Raw genomic sequence first — 20,799 nt, 5'->3', positions numbered from 1 at the left:
TAATTTCCACAAATTTAGGATAAGAAATGGAGCCGTGGGTGTCTTCTTTGGGGCTGTGTTACGTGGCGAAGCCAAAAATTTTCAAGGAGAGGGGCGAAATTTAAAAGCGTACAAAATTTCAAAAAATATGTAGACAACAAAATCCTTTTATATAGTAAAAAATTTAAGTGTCGTTTGTAATGTATTAATACAAACAAGTTACAACTATTATCGTTCGTAATGCATTAATACAAATAAGCCTACATGTGATGTCACACCCCACTCCTAATTAAAAATAGTTTTGGGGTCTTAATTGGTGAGCCCAAGGCCCACCCCTTGATATCTGTCCCTTTCTCCCGTACTCCCTCTCTCATCTCTCTTCCTTTCTCCCCTCACTCCCTCTTCTGCTCTTCTTCGAAGCTCCCCGAGCTCTCTCTCCCTCAAGTCGCCCTCACCCTCTCCCTCTCTACCCGTGAGCAACATCCATACCCACAATCTTATACACACGCACACCCTAGGACCCTCCCAAGCAAGAACTTAAATCGAGGACAGGTCCATGGTGCACCACAGTGGCAGAGGTAGAACAGCCATGGAGGGGTTGGGTTTTCCGGGAGGGGAGGGGCTGAACCTGCGCTGGGGCTATGTTTTCCAGCGAGGGGAGTGGCGGACGCTACTCCTCGCCCTCACGTGGCTTCGCCACTGGCTGTGTATATGGTTTCAATTCTCGAACCCTCAAAGCATCGTCTTCTACATCGGACAACATCCTCTAAAGTCACTCCAAGGCTGCCACTATTTCTAGCAGCAAAATAAGTGGTGCATCATTTATTTGGCCGTCCTCTTCAAATAAGTTTCAACTGATTTGAGATTTCACCACTATTTAGTGTAGAACGCAGTTTATATTCGATATTTTTCTTAAGGCATGATAAAAGTGTTCGATTTATAAAATGTCTCAAGGCAACTAAAGTAGGCAGTCGGCTATATTATACGCTCCCACGAAGAAAAATTCATGAATATGCCATTAAGTTAATTAAGCTCGAAAGCTCTACTTACTCAACTTTAGTTCACGAATAGACATATGTACACAGCATTAATATAAATTTGTTAGAATGCTAATAATGCCTCTCAATATTTTAACGCATATTTCTAATGATTAATTTTCTGTTGTCCATTCTAACAGTGTGTAACACAATTCAAATGGTAAGCGTAGCCTAACCTTACATTGAGGGGGTAGGGGAGTAGGCTAAGCCTCACAATGGATTAACAATAATGTGGTTCAAATTCATCTTTGGTGAGAATCGAACCTAAGACCTCTCACTTATAAGTAAAGATGAATACTACTAGACCATAGTACTAAATAGCCAAACTTAAGTTTAAACACTATTCAAATCAAGACATAAACAAAACCCTCGATATTGATTCTCAAAATCTAAACAATGGACACATTAAATAAAGTAGAAAGACAGACAAACCCCCCGGAATTAATCAATTACCAACCTTTTTTTTGTTGTCAAAAATCAATTACCAACCATGATTTTGTCCTAATGAGGCCAAGCCTAAAAGGCTAAAACATTGAAGTTATGCCCATGTTGGATCTGACCCATGAGGCCACACATTGAGCATCATAATCCTTTTAATTAAGAAAAAAACATGGCATAATCATTTTAATTACGAAAAACAAATTGCATAAGCATTTTAATTAAGAAAAACAAAGGATATTTTGTTCTCTCAATCGAGAAAACTTTCGGTAAGACCTAGTTTGTCATTGAATCGTGCTGTTTAGCTTTGATTATGCTGAAATTTTTCAGAGCCGATTGAACAAACGACCAAAAACATGTCAAACAAAGAAAAATGGGATTTAAAACAAGTTGAGCCAAATATAAACAAACACAACAATCTCTCATGCAATGTTCATAGAATCATATGCCATCTTTATACTCAATGATAGTACCAATTTTATTTTTATTTGGTAAAAAAGAAAGAAGACAACTTTCTTTGGATCATAATGTAATTTCAGCCCTGAAATATTAATTCAAAGTACATCTTTTAATTTTTATATGATGAACCAATTGTTCGTCTTGAGGAATATCCAATGGAGACGTTTCCTGGCCAACGAGCACACAGCTCTCCGAGAGGTTGGCGCTAGTTGATATCGTCTGTCGGGCTTCTGCTTATTGGCGGGCTGTAAGAAAAGGATATAGTTAATTCTGAAAGGTGCCTTTGTAGGGCCTTAGGTGTAGGCCTTGAGGCTCGCAATCAAAATTAACTTTAAGTACCCAGACGTGCCACTAACATCTTTAGCATGACAGATGTAAAACCGATGTTAAGTTTTATTATATATATATGTCCGAGAGACCAAGTTAGTTATGAAAGGTGCCTTTGTGGGGCCTTAGGTGTAGGCCTTGAGGCTTCCCGTCAAAACTAACCAAATACTTGAACATATATTGGTTGTTTCATTGTTGCAGAAGTATCACAACCGTTATACTTTAATCACCCGAGCCCGCAGAGCAGAACGAACTCAGATAGGTGCCTTTGTCGGGCCTTAGATATAGACCTTGAGACTTCCTATCAAAATTAATTCTATATTCAAGCGTTCTGTAGCAATCATGATATAACAGAAGTAAAACTAGAAAATAGGCTAATTACTTGCGCCCCAAGTAACTTCGGACTTCTTGTTATCAAGGATTGTCGTGGATGAGTTAAGTCCACATAGGGTTCTTTTTTATGCCTTGAGACCAAGGACTTTTAATTGATCAATCTTGTCTGCCCGAATGGTTAGAACTTAGAAGTCTTCTAATCATAAACTGGCTGGAAATAACTTGGATGCAAATGGAAATATACATCATATTACTAGATTTATGAATGAAAGACAAAAACAAAGGAGGTCGGGCAAGGCTGATCGTCTTGCAACTTCCTCTCTTTGTGATTTACAAAGGGTTTAAGTGCTAGAAGGGGAGATTGGAAGATGAGTTTACATGAGGGAATCGATACTACAACAAGATTTAGACAGGGTAGCAGAGCTTTTACAAAAGCTTTCTGGTGAAGGTTGATCCCGAAAGGGATGAAGGCTTGGTGCTGACTACAGCTTCGTATGCAAATCTGGCTTGAGCAAAGTTTGTGTATTTGTTTGTTTGATTGAGTGTCATTCTCTTTGATTTTTCTTCCTCCTTTTATAGACGATTTGGCTTGGCTGCCTGCAGTATTGATTTTGCCCGAATGTATCTGAAGGGCAGTGACTCATCAACTTTTTACTTGTACTGCTATTGTAAAGTACTTTTGGGCTGATTAGCTGGCTGGTCTACACCACTTGACCTCTAGGTAGGTGAGCAGGTGGTTTGAATGATCTGCACTTGGTCGGGAAAAAGGCTCATTCTTTCTTCTAAGCTTCGGCTGGCCTTGGACTTTTCCTCCTTCTGGACCTTCTTTTGGGCTAACCCCTTTTTAACCCAAAGTTCAAGTTTTATCCCAAACAGTGCCCCCTTCAATTAATATTCAGGCTGGAATTCCAGGTGCCAATATTAATTGAATAGCTACCCTTCATACCCATGTCTTTACTTATGACTTGCACCCTTCTTAAAAAACAACCGTCACTTACCTGCAATCTTTTCACTAACCCATAAATCATCAGCTATCCCTAATATGAAATCCCCCTTTTCTGAATTTCCTACCTTCCCAGATACTCTATTTCTTCCAAATTTCAGACTCCCTTTTGCTCTTTGTTCCATATCTTCTGCCCTCGTCACCTTCTTATCACGCATCTTCCAAACTTATCAAATGGCTTCAGGAGGTTTGTGCTCTGAACTTTTCTTTGAAGCCTATAGGGTACAATCGTTGGGTTCTGCATGGATTTCTCGCGTCCCTGCTGTGATAGAAAATAATATGCCCAGGGGTAACTGGTTTGCCCCTAATCCTTTCTTGGCCAAGTCGGGCATCTCTTCAGCTAAGTGGTCATCATACCGTCGTGGCTTTCCCCTAATGAACGGCCCAGCTTGGACTCAGTGGATTGATGAACTAGAGCCAATCTTCAAGAAGAAGTGGATGAACAATGGTATTTACGAACTAATAATGCTTTGAAAAACTACCATTGTTCCCAAGCCCGAACTGCTTGCTACTTATCTTCTTTTCTGGAATTCGGGCACGAATACTTTTGATTTTTGCATGGGTCCCATGTCTCTGACTGTTCTAGATATGACCCAAGTCTTCGGGCTAAGACCATCGGGCAGGATTGTAGATGTTACCCAAGACTGGGTTCCATTTTCCTCTTCAATCGCTGAAAGCTCCGGTTCCTCCACCTCTTTTCTTCAATTGGAATACAACTCTGCAACCTTTAAGAGTTACAGGACTTCTTTCAAGGGATTCATCCCCTTTATCAAGGAGAATTTTGGTGCAGATTCTTCTCATGCAAACAAAGATCAGGAACATATGTATTTCCTGTTATACTGGCTCAACAAGCATGTTTTCCCAAATAAATCTAAAGGGGTGAAGGTTGAATAGATCCCCTTAGTGGAAGCCCTTCACAACTTTGATGATGTAACCACATGTCTATTTCTTCTTTCTCATCTTTATCATCTCCTCTTTGAAATGACTCAAGGTGAGCCATTTGAAACCAATCTGAATGGACCCATATGGATGATCCACATATGGCTCCAATGGTATTTCTCAGAATTTCAGGCCAGTAACTTAGAATTCCCAAAAGGTGTAGCCCCTGCCCGAATCTTAGCTGAAGCTACTCCCATAGATCACTCTACTTTTGCCTGCTTTTATTTCTTCAAGGTTTGTAGAACCCGATCATACCTGAAGTGGGGTGCCTCAGTTTTGAGGAGATATCCTTGGTTCTCTGATCAAGCATTCCAAGACGCTCCCGGAGAAGATGCCACCTCATTTTGCAGGAGGAAATTCATCAGTTGTATTCAACAAAGAGACATAGCCTGGGGAGTTCGTGGCAACCGTTATGATTGCGGGTTGGAAGTGTATCACCCTAATTTTTGTAGCAGGCAATTAGGCTTTAGGCAAGCCATCCTTATCCCCTCTTTTGACTATGTCCATTGTGGCACTTCCTTCCGGTTACCATCCCTTTCAGAGGTGACCTTTCAAGCTGCTCGACGAAGTCTTGAAGTTATAAATCAGGCTGCCTGAAAGTCTATAGTTCTGAACTTTGAATGTACTTCACTATTCTCCACCTGGTGGGAAGCCAAATGAACCAAGAACTATGGAGGAGATTTGCGAGAAACTTACGAGTTTGGGCGAACTTGAAAACTGGAAGGAAATGATTTAGCAGAAGAACCGGTTACTTTTGATAGGTATTTCTCTCCCCGCCTTGACCCTGCCTTCCTTTGAAGTTAAAGTTATTTAGTCTTATTTTCCTTGATCCTGCAGCTTAAGTAGATGTTGAAACGGCATACATTGAATCAGAAGATGATTCAGCTGATGCAGCAGTTCTTCATGGAGCCGCAGTAGAAGCTCAAAGGCGAGAACCCGGAGTAGGCAGAGATGTTTCAGAATCTTTTGGAGATTCAGATGTTGAAGAAGTACCCGAAGCAAACATCAAGGCGCCTAAGCGGAGAAAAGTAGTTGTGGTCGAGACCTCAAAATCTGAACCTGCATCACCACCCAAACCTAAACGGCCAACTCCCACTAGAAGGAGTAAGAGAGCGAGGACTATCCAAGCTTCCAAGTCTTCAGCCTCTTCCGCTCTAGTTTCTAAGGCAGGCATAACGAAGCAAAAGTCTTCAAGTAAGTTTTTTGCTTTCCTTTAATCAGACTGCCACCTTTCTTCCTTATATGATTATCCCTGCTCTCTTTGAAATCAGGGCCTCATACTTCTAAGAAGCCAATTATCGCACCCAGGGAGGGTCTACTGGGAACTGAAATGCATCAAAGAGTTGAAGATCTGCAGAAGGCCATCCTCAGGGAGCGTGAGGTTTTTGCTTGTATTTTCATCTGCATGATCTCCCTTGCTTTTCTTTAAACCTTGAACATGATTGCCTGATTAGGTTGTAAGTGAAGAAAAGATTCTTTTGCCCGAGGTCTCTGGAACAGATGACCGAACTTTTTTCTTCCTTTCTTTTTATCCAGGTTGGGGTATCTGCCCCCTTGCCTAGCCAAGGTTCCCTTCTAAAGTCTTCTATTTCTCCTTCTGCTCTGGATGTAACTCCATCTTCTCAATTTAATCCAGCAATAGGAGTTATGTTGCATTTTGTAAATGAAGACAACAGTTTGGTGAGCAGTTGTTTTGATATTGAACTTCTATACACTGTGCCCGTATTAACTTTCCATTTACATTTCCTCCAGCCATCTCTAATACATGAATCACGACAACCATCAGTTGTAACACTTGAAGAACCCGTAGCCTTTGAAATTCCTGTGACTCCAATGGCAGCTATTTTGCAAGTGTTTCCTTGCCCAATAGCTACTACCGATGAACCTTCTTCTTCTCCCCTCACTCAGGTATGGATATATTTTTCTTTCTGTTCTCTTCTCATAACCTGTTTACTAACAATTGCTGTAATCCCTGGATGCTCTTAGGGCATTGGTGAAGGTTCGGGCACAACGTTTTCTTCCCCTGTGGGTGGTAGTGATTCTCCTCCTCAAACAGAAGCTGATACTATTTCTTTTAAAACCCTAGGGTGTATTTAGGCATATTTCTTCTTCCCAAAGTTTCTTTCTACTTTAAACTGTTTAACTGTTTTTTTTTTTGCCTTAATCTAGCCTTCTTTGGTTCTTGCAGCAGGCCATAGGAGAGGCTTCGGGCAAGTCTCCCCCACGTGTGGTGTATAAAACGGAGTTCCCTTGGCCTTCTTCAACTTCTAGAGATATAAGGATTTCCCTCCCTGGAATTGAGAGGACCGGGACTGAAGTCGCCTCATCAGCGGTTACTACTTCATCAGAAGAAACTAGAGTACGAACCCCTCCCCCTTCTTTTTCATTTTCAACAATTGCTGATTTGCCCGAACTTTTTGAAGAATTCGGGCAACTTGAAACAAGGCTGAAATCTTCAAAGCGTTCTTTTGAACCTTCTGGCTTTCAAGAGCAACGTCGAGCTTTCCAAGATTAGGTGAAGAAAGACTTCTCATCTTCGTTCAGCCTTAAGGCTCTTCATGACATAGAGAAGGTTACGATAGAGCTCTTCAAGGCCGACCAGTTATCCAAAACCCAACATGATTCCTTTTTCTCTTTCTTTGAGAACTTGAGGGCTCTCAGGGATCAACATCAGAGAGCTGAAAGACAAGCCAATCGTGTAAAATGCTTCAGGGTTCTGCTCAAGTCAAACAGTTAATGGATGAGGGCTTGCTGACAAAAGAAAGGATTGAAGTGGTAACTTCTGATATCCAGAAGTTGGAAGAACAACTTATTGTTCTTAAGGTTGAGCAAACAACCCTTCTTGGTATCCTTAAACATCAAATTGAAGAAGTGAAGAAGTCAAACTTAGAGCTAGAACACACTAGATCTCAACTTGCTAATAGCAACACTGTTCTGGCCGAACCTGGTATAATTTTTACAATCATGTAGACTTATCATTCTCGAATAATTACTTTGAGTGAAGATGTAAATTTGTTAGACTAGAATCTCTTGTAACCCTTCTTTTATCAAAATGAACATGTGTTTTGCCTCTGCTTGTCTTGCTCATGGCCCCATTTGCATTGTAAATCCTATGTTATATCTTCGGGCAACTCTCTGCCCTTCTTTTTATTTTCTTTTCTGCTTCCCTTACCAATACCAATTTCAGGACCTAATTATGATCAATTGGTCCCCATTCTGATACTATTATTGATGTGGAGGTGTTGGGGCAACATGGGATCTATTTCCCTCTTCTTTCGTAACAAATGATGACCTCAACTTTTCTACCCAAACCAGGTTGATTGTATTGATAGGGGCATTCGGGAACGGGTTTGTATCAACCATCATAATGGTTTGGGGCTTGTCAAGCAACAGCTTGCCCTTCACTATAAGGTGTTGTATCCAATCTCTGAACTAGACACAATTGGCTATAGAATGGTTGAAGGTATAGTGCAGCTTGCAATACTTCTTCCCCTTTAGCTCTTCTAGCTTAGACATCTTCTTATTACTGTCGGGCAAAATTATTCTTGCCCGCACTAGTTCTTCATAGATCTCAGGAGCTTTGGCCAAGTCAAATGAATAACTCTGGTACTTGGGAGGTTTCATAAAGATGAACCCTCCATCATTCATTACGATTTTCTGGTCTTTGATGGGTTGAACCAACCCTTTCACCATCAATGGTTTGAAAGGCGTGGTTATCTCAGCAGCACAAACATCAATTTCCTCTCTATCATGGCCATCTTCATGCTCTGGCCCTGCTTTTTCCACCTTTACATGATGAATTACAGCTTTGTTTTTGTAAAAGGGATGAGTCTTGGAAGTATGCTTCACTTGTTGTTTTTCTAGCAGCAACCTTTCATACTTTGTGGCGATGATTACCAACTCCTGTAACTCGTTAAATTGTGTATCATAGAACCTTTTCCTCAGAGGTAATCTCAAACCCCTCTGAGCAATTGATATAAGTTGAGCTTGGTTAACAAGGAATTGGCATCTCATTCTTGTCTTTCTGAACCTCATCATGAAATCTTCTGTGGTCTCATGGTCGTATTGTTTGACTTCAACCAGGTCAATGATAGTCATTTCTGGTTCTATTCTGTAAAACTATTCATGGAAGGCCATCTCCATCTGCCCCCAGTTGGAAATAGAGTTAGGGGGCAATAGAGAGTACCACTGAGATGCTAGCCCCGCCAATGAATTTCCAAACAACCTCAACTTGTAGTTCGGGTTGTCTTCATATGCCACACAATGATTGGAGAATTTGAAAATATGATCTCTAGAGGACACACTTCCATCTTCTCCCGTGAATGTTGGGAATGCAGGCATTTTGAAGTTGATAGGAAATGGGTTCTACTCATCAATATATTCAGGATAAGGTTTTTGATAGGCACTGTTCTAAAAATCCCCGCCTAGGCCCCAGCCCACCGCCCCGATTAATGCCTAGGCCCCAGCCCACCGTCTAGACCACCTAGGCACCCGCCTAGACCTGCCTAGGTTGCAACTCACTTAGACAGAAAATACATAACTTTCATTTTGCATTTTGTTTTTTCCAATAAATTGTAAGAGACTTGTTGCATACTTGAATGAACAAACATTATATCCTTATTTCACATATTTTCATTATGTTCCAATACTTCATGATATATATGTATTCTATTTTGTAGTTTATGATGAAATTATATATATTTCAAGTAGAAGCAGACATTTATTTACATGAAATATGATAGATTTACTTAAATCCGCCTAGTCTGCCTAGGCGCCTAGGCGCTAGGCCCCAGCCTGCCGCCCGACTAGCGCCTAGCGACTTTTAGAACCTTATTGATAGGTAACCCTGAATACTGGATGAGCTTATGGTTGAGCATTATGAGCCACCGTCCTCCTTAATTCAGCCAGCTTCTCTCTCAGTTGTTGAGTAGCTGTATTATTATTATGGAAGATAAGAGCAGCTTCATTCTTTGGGCTTCGGTCATTGCCCGTACCTGCTTCCTTTTTTGACTCGGGCTTTCTCTAGTTGGCTCCTCCTCCCTTATTAGCCAACAAAGGTGGCCTATAAGGAGGATGCTTATCTGAGGTGACAAAGCCTTCTTTTCCGTTGGGTTCTCCGGTTATTATGGGCATCCCATACCTCGTCCTTTCTTGATCGCTCTGTTTCCTATTATTAAATGATAATAATGGGAAGCTAGGGAATTATTTTTCTAGAACCGGTTAAATTATGGGCTGATTTCCTTCAAAAACTTCCTTTTCCTTTCCCTTATCCTTTTTTTCTTCCAATAACGGAAATAAGGGAATAACTGGTTCACTTCTGGCGGTAGCCTGGCTCATCACACTTCCTTGAGCACCTTTTGGAGTAGAGAACTCCAGATCTAGTCTCCTCTGTAGATTCCCTGTTAAGGTACAAAGTCTACTTACTTCTCCCTTAGTTTCCAAAGAGATTCTTTCCATGCTCTTCAACACTTGTATCATAGTAGCCTGCAGTTCTTCATTAGTTCCTTTTCCTTCAGACCTTCCAGATGAAGTTGGGCTTTCCAGGACCACCTGTCCTGATGGAGAAGAAGGATTTCCTGATTGCTCTGTCATTTGTAGCAAAGGTTGAGATGATTCGTACTTTGTACTCTTTTTGCGAGATTGAAAAAGTGAATCCCACCGGGCGTGCCAAAACTATGTTCATCTTGAGGAATATCAAGTGGAGACGTTTCCTGGCCAACGAGCACATAGCTCCCCGAGAGGTTGGCGCCAGTTGATATCGTCTGTCAGGCTTCTGCTTATTGGTGGGCTGTAAGGGAAAGACAAAGTTAATTCGAAATGTGCCCTTGTAGGGCCTTACGTGTAGGCCTTGAGGCTCGTAATCAAAATTAACTTTAAGTACCTAGGCGTGCCACTACCATATTTAGCATGATAGATGTAAAACCGATGTTAAGTTTTATTATATATATATGTCCGAGAGACCAAGTTAGTTATGAAAGGTGCCTTTATGGGGCCTTAGGTGTAGGCCTTAAGGCTTCCAGTCAAAACTAACCAAATACTTGAATATATATTGGTTGTTTCATTGTTGCAGAAGTATCACAACCGTTATACTTTAATCACCCGAGCCCGCAGAGCAGAACAAACTCAGATAGGTGCCTTTGTCGGGCTTTAGATATAGACCTTGAGACTTCATATCAGAATTAATTCTATATTCAAGCGTTCTGTAGCAATCATGATATAACAGAAGTAAAACTAGAAAATAGGCTAATTACTTACGCCCCAAGTAACTTCGGACTTCTTGTTATCAAGGACTGTCGTGGATGGGATAAGTCCAAATAGGTTTCTTTTTTATGCCTTGAGACCAAGGACTTTTAATTGATCAATCTTGTCTGCCCGAATGGTTAGAACTTAGAAGTCTTCTAATCATAAACTGGCTAGAAATAACTTGGATGCAGATGGAAATATACATCATATTACTAGATTTATGAATGAAAGACAAAAACAAAGGAGGTCGGGAAAGGCTGATCGTCTTGCAACTTCCTCTCTTTGTGATTTACAAAGGGTTTGAGTGCTAGAAGGGGAAATTGGAAGATGAGTTTACATGAGGGAATTGATATTACAACAAGATTTAGACAGGGTAGCAGAGCTTTTACAAAGGCTTTCTGGTGAAGGTTGATCCTGAAAGGGATGAAGGCTTGGTGCTGACTACAGCTTCGTATGAAAATCTGGCTTGAGCAGAGTTTGTGTATTTGTTTGTTTGATTGAGTGTCATTGTCTCTGATTTTTCTTCCTATTTTTATAGACGATTTGGCTTGGTTGCTTGCAGTATTGATTTTGTCCGAATGCATCTGAAGGGCAGTGACTTATCAACTTTTTACTTGTACTGCCATTGTAAAGTACTTTTGGGCTGATTCTGGTCTACACCACTTGACCTCTAGGTAGGTGAGCAGGTGTCGGGAAAAAGGCTCATTCTTTCTTCTGGGCTTCGGCTGGGCCTTGGACTTTTCCTCCTTCTGGACCTTCTTTTGGGCTAACCCCTTTTTAACCCAAAGTTCAAGTTTTATCCCAAACACCAATATAGCATATATACTTCCAAAGAGTAGAATCCTGCAGAAAATACAACATAAAATTTGCTGCATTATGCCAAACAACGAACCTTTTAATATCAACAAAATTAGGGCAACAATAATATAGTAGGACCATGGAAATTTGGGATTAATATTTGAAGCTTTGTAATGAGAAATCACATGCTATCTCGTGGAATGTAGTTTTAGAAACTTGTCATTTAGGGCTATCATGTGGCTCAATAGTTTTATAAAATGCAGTAATCCAATGTACTCGCTTAATTCTGAGGGCCCAAAAATGGCCATATTCTAATATCCAAAGGCAGAAGGGGTCCTCATGAAGTGATGAGTCACTCCTCTTAACTTATGAGAAATTCACATATTTCCAAATTTGTATGGCCCAGAGAGAAAATTGCGAAGAGTCCAAATACAGTGTGAAGGGAGCAAATGAGTATGGGATCCCATGCTCTCAACCACTGCCCTTTGAGGGCAGATCATGTGTAATCTTGGCTCAAACCACTACTGCTTCAAAACACTTGACCAGATTCAAAAGTTGATCACAAAGTATCAAATTTGTCGATTCAATATGTAAAGAAGTTGATTACACACATACTTTCGAAGGCATGTCATTCTTTTAGGATGAAAAAATTGACTTGTTCATGGGATTGTTTTTGTCACGATACGGTGACAAAACAGTTCAGTTAAATTTGTGTTATCTTTTAGCTAGACTATTCCACACTCAGAATAATCACATACTTACAAAGTTTGTATTGTCCTATTGTTAATCCAACTATAGTTTCTAAGAAAAGTTCACTTGATTAATATAGTACTTTGATAATATTAGCATATGTAGACTATCTGACACCCAATAAGTTTTTGATCTTTTGAATACTCATTAATAAGAATCTAGTAGTATATTTGATGTGTTTATTTGCTTAAGTTCCAAATTAAGTAATCCAAATGCACGCTCGTCACTGTTTATCATATGACTAGATGCAATTAAATCCATGGGAATTGGGTCTAATACAAGTCTTTGTTTCTCTAATCACAATGATTATTTCCCTTAGGTAGAATTTTTCTTTTTCTTTTTTTGGAATTATTACTGGCACTCTAAAATCTTATTTTGTACTTCAAACTTTTTATAATTAGTAAAACAATTACATTTGTGAGAAGTTGTATAATAAAATTTTTGAAGTGTTAATAGCAGTTTTTTTTTTTTTTTAAAGAGTACAAAATTGTTCCTTGAGATGAAAACAAATTCAGATGGTTTCAAGTCTCCACAACCCTCTCCTGCTCTTGTTCTTTAATTTGTTCCAACTGAGATAGGCATATCTGACATCTCCATAACACAATAAGTGAGTCTCCCACATGAGACAAGAGGCATAACATGTGACATAGCTGAAACTGGAAGAAATTAAAATTAAAATTTCCACTCCTTATTCAATTAAAATGTACATAAGACGATTGACAAGATTTTCTTTAATAATAATAACAAACAATAGTATTACACACGTAATTTTCATTAACAAATACATAAATACAAATATAATATATTAGAAACCCATGTGAGATAGAGTCCAAAAAGATGTCTCACATCTCTCCATTTGGAATTTCTAATTCACCTATCTCATTCACTCATATAGAATGTAAATAATTTGTGTTACTGTCAGTAAAATCTTCAAACAATGGCTTCGAAGATCATGAATGAATATATGAATAATTGTGATTAAAAAGAATATAATAATTTTCATCGTCGTCGATCAGCAGAAGCTCCACAAGCGAATGTCACTTTCCTCATAAAAGTCGTACATCATAGGTGGCTGTGGATCCAACAATGCGCCATCGAACATTTGGTCAAAGTTGTTCCATGAATCCATGCTAGACATTGGTAATTGATCATTTGCTTGATCATAGTAAGTGGGAGTGTAGGACCCCCCAAATGACCCCATTAGCGATGACATGTCATCATCGATGAGGTTAATGGACGGCGAGGACGACATTGATGGCGACGAGACGAGAGACGGAGACGAGACCAAAGACGAAGAAGAAGATTGAGGAGGGGGTGATGGTGGACAGGCAATGTTTGCGGTGGTGGTAGCGGCATTATTATTGGCAGCGGCTGCAGCCACTCTCTGGATGGACTTGGGGGACATGACGGTCATTTCCTGGGGGATAAAATGTGAGGAGGCAGTGGTGGGGAAGTTGAGGTTGGCTGAAGAGCCCTTGAGGCACAGTAGGGCAGCATCGTAGGCTCTTGCTGCAGCCTCAGCTGTCGAATATGAACCTAACCATATTCTTGTTTTTTGGTTTGGGGCTCTAATCTCTGTAACCCAAGAGCCCCAGCTCCTCATCCTCACTCCCTTAAACTTCTTCTTCTTGCATGCTGAGGTAGAAGAAGAAGAAGGTGGAGACTTCGATGTCGTTTTCGATGATGTCATCTCTGAAGGCAGCTGAATAATCCTCTGATCTGTCTTCACCATTGTTGCAATGGAACACAATGCTTGATTTGTTGATGGAAGATGAAGTTGAAGGTGATTGGCTGCCTTTGTGTTTCTCTTCTCTCAAAGTTTGTTAGCTTCTTCGTTAGTTTCTTGTGCAAAGTGAATGAATGAATGAACTCAATGTGATGGAGAAAAGGTTGCTGCTATTTATAGATGTTGATCTTTAGTCGAAAAAGGAAAACAGTATGGCTCTATAGTTAGTTAATTAATATATTATTGAAAATGGTGGGTGACAGATAATTTCAAGTTTGTATAATTAAAATAGAAATTAAATATCTTGTATCCTTGAAGTTACTTTCCCGTCGTATTACAGTCAAAGTAGGGTTTATAGCTTCACATGGCCCAAAATTCACAAATTCAATGAAAAAAAAAAGTACTAGTCTTCTAACTTTCCATGAAGATTGTTTGCAAGTTTGTGAGGGTTTTTACATTAGGAAATTAATTACTTCTACACTTTTTTTTTTCTTCTCACGCACACTTATGCTTATTATTGACATTTTAATCAATTCAAGTATAATAAATCAACATAACACATAAATAAGGATTTGTGAAAAAAGAAAAAATGTGTGTCGAAATCATTTTTTTTAGACCAGTCGATGTAGATTTTATAATGATATATTGTTGGTTAAATTTGGAAAAAGAAAGAAAAAGATACTTAAATTTAAGTTTTTTAAGATGCTGGCAATTGCATAAAAATAAGGGGTGTGCTATCCACACATCTCATTTTACTTCTTACACACCTTTTGTTAATTTATATTCGTTGATTTTCTTCAATTCATCCGATCTGACGGCCGAAAATTAAAAAGGTGTGAAAAGTAAAATGGGATATGTGAATATCACACCTCAAAAATAAAAGCAAGAGCAATCTACTTAAAAGTGTAAAAGTTTTCATTGTCAACGAATATTGCAAACCTGGGATCCATATGCCCAAATCAGTAACCAGCATGGAAAGTTCTATGAAATATTAAAGTAAAATGACTCTGTCTAGAGAGTTTATGACTTACACAAGAAGTCACTCCTCCCCTAGTTGACACCCACATAATACTTAATTAACAAAAAAAGTTACTCAGAAAATGAAACGAAGGGCAAAAGGGTTATTTTGATATATATCCATGTAAATTATCTTATATATTATCTTAATCTTTAATGTCTAAATTATATATCTATATATATATTATCTACATAATCAGGGCAGCATCATATCTTTATAAGAGAAACATAGGATTCTCTCTCTAGAGGCAGCTTCCACGACAGTTTATAAAAGAGTGATATCCACACACATGTATAATTTTTTTAATGTTCTAACTAATGAAAAAGGAAAGAATAAAAAATGTTATATATATAGTTTAAAATATAAGTTAACACAACACTCAAAAACGTACGCGCAGTCTGCTGTAAGCCTTTGCATTTGCATAGGTAATACACACAGCTGTGTATTGCTGTCCCGCAGAGCCCTAGCTAAAACCGCGTCTCATGGTCCTTTTCTTCTCATGCAAAAATATGAAATTCTACTCTCTCTCTCTCTCTCTCTCTCTCTCTCTCACTAGAAATAAGTTCAGAGTGGATTTTTTTATATTAATTTAAGGACTCAACTGTTTGATGGCAAATTTGGTTGCTTACGCCTGCATGTCTTGACTTTGCTTTGTTTTGTTCGATACTCCGATGCCTAAAATTTTGAGTTATTCGGTCGATGTGGGAGGGGAGAGATGGATTCTCTAGGTGTACGGCCACAGACCAAAACATATATAAATTCAACTGCTACTTTTCTTACTTTGGGGAATTAAAAGATGCCAGCATGCAAACAGATGCATGGAGTCGTGGGGGATGTGGCAAAAACATACGCTATTGTGAAGACACAGTTGGAGTTGGATTGGATGAACTCAGTTTTCACATAGCTGCATGTTTTGAATGGACCAAGACCAAGAAGGAACGGGGCATTTGCCCCTTTGCCAATTCAGTACATGCTGCATGCAGTGACTATTTTATTTAACTTTCCGTCAAAGTTGTCGCCATTATAAGGTCATGATCACCAATGCCTTCTGAATTTGTAAGAATTGTAAGCTTACCCAAATTATTTTCAAGTTTCATTAAACTACAACTAAGTATATGTCAATAAAGAGTAATGATGAGATACCTTACTTGGGTAATGTTGTTATGATGAGGTATCGATATGTAGTGTGTTGTTACAACTTTTTGAGAAATTTTTGGTGTGACACTGAAGATATGTGGCATGTCAATGTGGTGGGATGGAAATTTTAGTATTGAATAATAAAGTTATCAAATTTTAGTACACATATGGTATAGTTTGTGATGACTTATAACATCATGTGGCATAACTAAAACTACCCTTTCAATACACATGTTATAGTTTGTTTGGACTTGTAACATCACGTGACATATTGACATAGCATGACTGAAATTTTAAATTTGAATGGTAAGTCTTTCAATACCCGTGTTATATTTATGTGGATTTGTAATATCACATGGCACGTGTCGACTTGGCATGCCTGAAACTTTAAACTTGATAGTACACATGTTATAGTTTTTATGGACTTATTATAACATCATGTGACATGTTGACATGGCATGATTGAAACCCTAAATATGAATGGTAAGTCTTTCAGTACACATTTGTGTGGACTTTGCATGGTCAAACGACTCTATCTGAATGGCAAATCTTTCAATACATGTGTTATAATTTGTCTAGTCTCATAATATCACCAAGCAGAGTCACGCAAAATAATGTTTTCCAACTGTGATCACACACTGAAATAAGAATGGTCGACATATTCTAGAACATTTCCGCCATATACAAAATGATGAAGGTCAAAACGTAGTATTGTAATGGGAAAATCTGCGGTCAATATCAACTAGCCATGTAACCCTTAACCTTGTGTACAGTTTGGTTAGGAGACCATTGTGAATAGGGTTTTCGACCTTTTCAAACCACCACCCTGGCCATGTGGTCTGCTTGAACTACTTATATATACACATCTCATCTTCTCATTTGCAGAAAGCAGAAAGTTATTGAATGCCAATTTATTCTTCTGAAACTATTTTAAGCCGGATTTCTTTCTTATTTGTTATAAAAAATCAACATTTTTTCAGCTATGTCGATACATTCCATGTACATATGCCATATTTAAATACGAAAATTTTCGTATGAATAATAAACTATGAGCAAAGAGAGATGAGAGAGATAAAGAGCTAGGGCTTTTATTGAATGTCGAGAAGGGAATTGGTTTCTCCAATGATAATACATGTGTGTGAAAAGAATAGTGTCGTCAATCCGTACGAGGGTCATCTCCCTCCTCCCTCCTTCCTTCCCTTCCCGTTTTGATTCTTTCACACACTTAACATAATCATGTTAGCATTAAAGGCATCTCCTTTTCTTAAAACGCAGCTGCAGCATTCTATCCATAATTGTATATTAATTCATTCAATTTAAAAAATAAATAAATATGGTATTTCGATCATATACTATCAGGTGCAGCTGACAGTATGATTCTCCATGAATAATGTGAAATTTTTAAATGACCACTCTCACATGCCAATCCCACATTAGCTCTCTCATTTTTTTTAAAATTTTCGATTTGTCAGAAATCCTGGAAAACGAAACTAGACTTGTCCTTTCTTGGCAATTAGAAGGCAATTTCGTTATTATTATTATTATAATAGTTTAATTAGGATGAATTATATTCCACATTGTTCAACTAATACTTAAGTAAATGTCAAACAGAAAGGTCATAGTAATTTTATTTGACATGCATTGCGAGTGCTGAGCTGGCGAGAAGATAATAGTAGAAGGGAGCTTCTTAATATTATTATTTTAGTTACATGGAGTCTATTTCTACTTATCACCCTGCCGACTAAACTAACCCTTCTGTTATTGATTACTTGAAATAAAGAGTATTTTTTATGGTGTTTTACTTTTGGAACTACCGTACAAGTAACAAGAGCCACAAGGGTCTCTTACTAAGAAGCTGCCTATATAGATGGGAAAGCAGGACTAATATCAATTTTGTTGGTCTGGATGTGAGTTGTATTCAATATTCATCATCATGGGACGATGTGATGTCTTCAAAATAAGCATGCAGATAATGAAATACATGATGTCATATGCTTATATTGTTTATTTTGTTTTTCATTCTGGGAGCCACTATAGTCTAGTGTGATCTATCGTCACTTATAAATAGGATGTTTTAGACTTAACTCTTATCATTGTATATATTCCAAAAAATAATAATTTCTACTTTTGGAAATTTACAACTTTAATTGCCAAAGAACAAGCATCATTTTCAGTCAATATGGTCTATAAACTACATCTATAGGAGAATAACCACATCTGTCGACTTCTTAGACTCAAGTAGCTGATCCTTTGGCAAAAGTGGATCCACATTGGGACAAGGTGGGTTAGCTGATCCCCCAAACTCAAAAGTTCTCCATTGAAGAACTAGGTGTTGCCCTTTGGAAATTTGAGATGCCTTTCAAAGCTGATCTCCAACTGTTCTACGAATTACCTCTCTGGCATTGGGCAAGGTAGCTGATAGCCTCATGCCTTTGTATGCTTTGAGATGGGCATCTTTCGATAGGCTCACTCAGCATATGTTTGTATCTGTCAGTATGCTCGCACAAAATCTATTGACATCAGTCGACATGCTTGTTTGGAAGTTGTTGGCATTTGTCGATAGAAGTGCAATATGACCTCAGGTCTACCAAGACTCGATGAAATGCCAATTTTTATGCTATACCATCCAAAAAAATTGTGAGCTACGTTCACTTATTCTTATTGACCCTTCCAATGATATTTCTCAAATCCGCCACTATCCTTTGGTTAATAATATTTGACTTTTTACGCATAAGAAGTCAATTCATACTCATTTATAAATCACATGGACAATTACAGTAATTGCAGAAAAGGATAAATGGATCCTTCCAAGTAAGGAAACACGTATGTAGTTTCTTTTTGTTATGTAAATGATTCAACTACCAACCACAATATATGAATGAAGATTCATTGCTCCTTCTTCTCTTCTCTCTCTCTATAAACTATATATATTTTAATAATTATTAAGTAGTATCTGAAGAACTCAAATCCTCACCATCTCTTAACTGGCATGCACCGTACCAATTGGGTCTCTCTTCCCGTACCTTGCATATCAGTGAAAGGAACACATCTAATAAAGAAGTCCCATATTAAAAGGAGTAGGGACCAATTTGGTTGAGGCCAAAGTGTCATTGACCCAAATAGTTAGAGATCCCAAATTGTTGGTTTAATATATAAACGATACCACGTTTTTATTGGCCGACTGTTTGACAACATAAGATATTTTTATTGAAAGAGATCGATTGATTAATATGAACCTCAAGGGTGGTTGATTGTTTGTCATTCCCTTGTCTTGGAGGTTCTTCAGCCGTGGAGGAACTTGGAGTTCTAACCCTTTCTTCCAGTGTATGTGAAGAGATTGACAAAATCATATTTTCGGCCATAGGTTGGTCCAAAGAATGAGAGTCGCTAACTAGACCACTGATTACATGTTGACTGTTTTTCAGCCGTTTGAACATAAACATTTGTCTGACAATATAAGTCCGAGAAAATAATGTAAAAGTATAATAACATAGAGAAGGGAAATAGATTGGGTTAGGAGGGATGGGCATGGGGCATATACGAAAGTGCAGTGAAGGTTTTCAAAGGTGGGAGTGTGTTGGATAATGAAGAGGCAAGATCCATGTGGGTTCGTAAGGTCTAAATATATCAGAATCAAATCCCCTGTTTTTGGTATCAACGAGAAAGTTCGAGGAAAAGGTCCATGGCATCAAAATTCAATCAAAATCCATACTATCCACTCTATAATATATAATTAATTATATAAACAAAAATTTGGATCACGTAATTGTAACAAATGTTTGGTGGCTGTGTTTTGTGGGAACTAAATTATAATCATATTCCAGCTAGCAGCTATATAAGTTTCTAACCTTGATGAGGTATGCATAATGCATGCACAGCTTCAAGATAGTGACTTTTAGCATGTCATATACTCCTCTGTTTGTCTATCCATCCATCCCACTTTCTGTCCCAATTTCTGTAGATGTAGACAGGAGAGGCATTTTGAACCTAAAATATTACATGTACCTGGCATTCCAGTTTCTACCCCTATGGAATATAACGCGTCATTCACATTTGGATCCCACACTAATCAATGGTTCATATAGCGTCATGCGGTCAGACGCGACTAAGGAATCATGTAGTCCTAAGCCTCTTATGCTTGAAACTCCCTTATTTTCTTCAGTCCTTATTCCTTTTCTTAAGTTCTACTCTCAAATCCTAGTCGGCCAAGTGAGTAGTGATTTTAACTCTCCTTATCTTAGACTATCGATTAATCTATGAGCATTGGATGACTTAGATTGTTTGGATTATTACTTTTATTGTGGTCCCGTGAATTCAAACTAACAAATGCTACATAGCATGAAAGTAAATCAATCTATATAATGCTTTGGTGTGTATTAGAAGTTAAGAAAACGAAGGTTTATATTCCGTAAAACGCAACCGTACGTGATGTGAAATCCTGACTCCACAACTCTGCTGATCAGTGATACTTGATAGCATCATGACCCGCATGCAACTGAACTCAGGATTGCAATTAAAGCTCTCTACCTTATTACATAATGTGAACTTGGCTGGAGGTTTTGCAGCGTTGGATGAAGTTATAAATGACCACGGACAACAGTCGATCTTGCCA

The 20,799-nt window shown here is 38.5% G+C and overlaps 1 protein-coding gene across 1 annotated transcript; it reads right to left on the bottom strand.

Annotated features, from left to right (window-relative positions):
* Window positions 1-12,969: 12,969 nt before the first annotated feature.
* Window positions 12,970-14,192, bottom strand: LOC126632527 (ethylene-responsive transcription factor ERF014-like). The gene has a single exon (XM_050302951.1). The coding sequence runs from the start codon at window positions 14,036-14,038 to the stop codon at window positions 13,319-13,321; it is 720 nt and encodes a 239-aa protein (XP_050158908.1). The 5' UTR covers window positions 14,039-14,192; the 3' UTR covers window positions 12,970-13,318.
* Between the last annotated feature and the right edge of the window lie 6,607 nt (window positions 14,193-20,799).

The sequence above is a fragment of the Malus sylvestris genome, chromosome 8, assembly GCF_916048215.2.
Source record: "Malus sylvestris chromosome 8, drMalSylv7.2, whole genome shotgun sequence".
NCBI lineage: Eukaryota > Viridiplantae > Streptophyta > Magnoliopsida > Rosales > Rosaceae > Malus > Malus sylvestris.
Note: the sequence above shows the minus strand (reverse complement) of the source record. Positions and strands in the feature narration are given on the sequence as shown.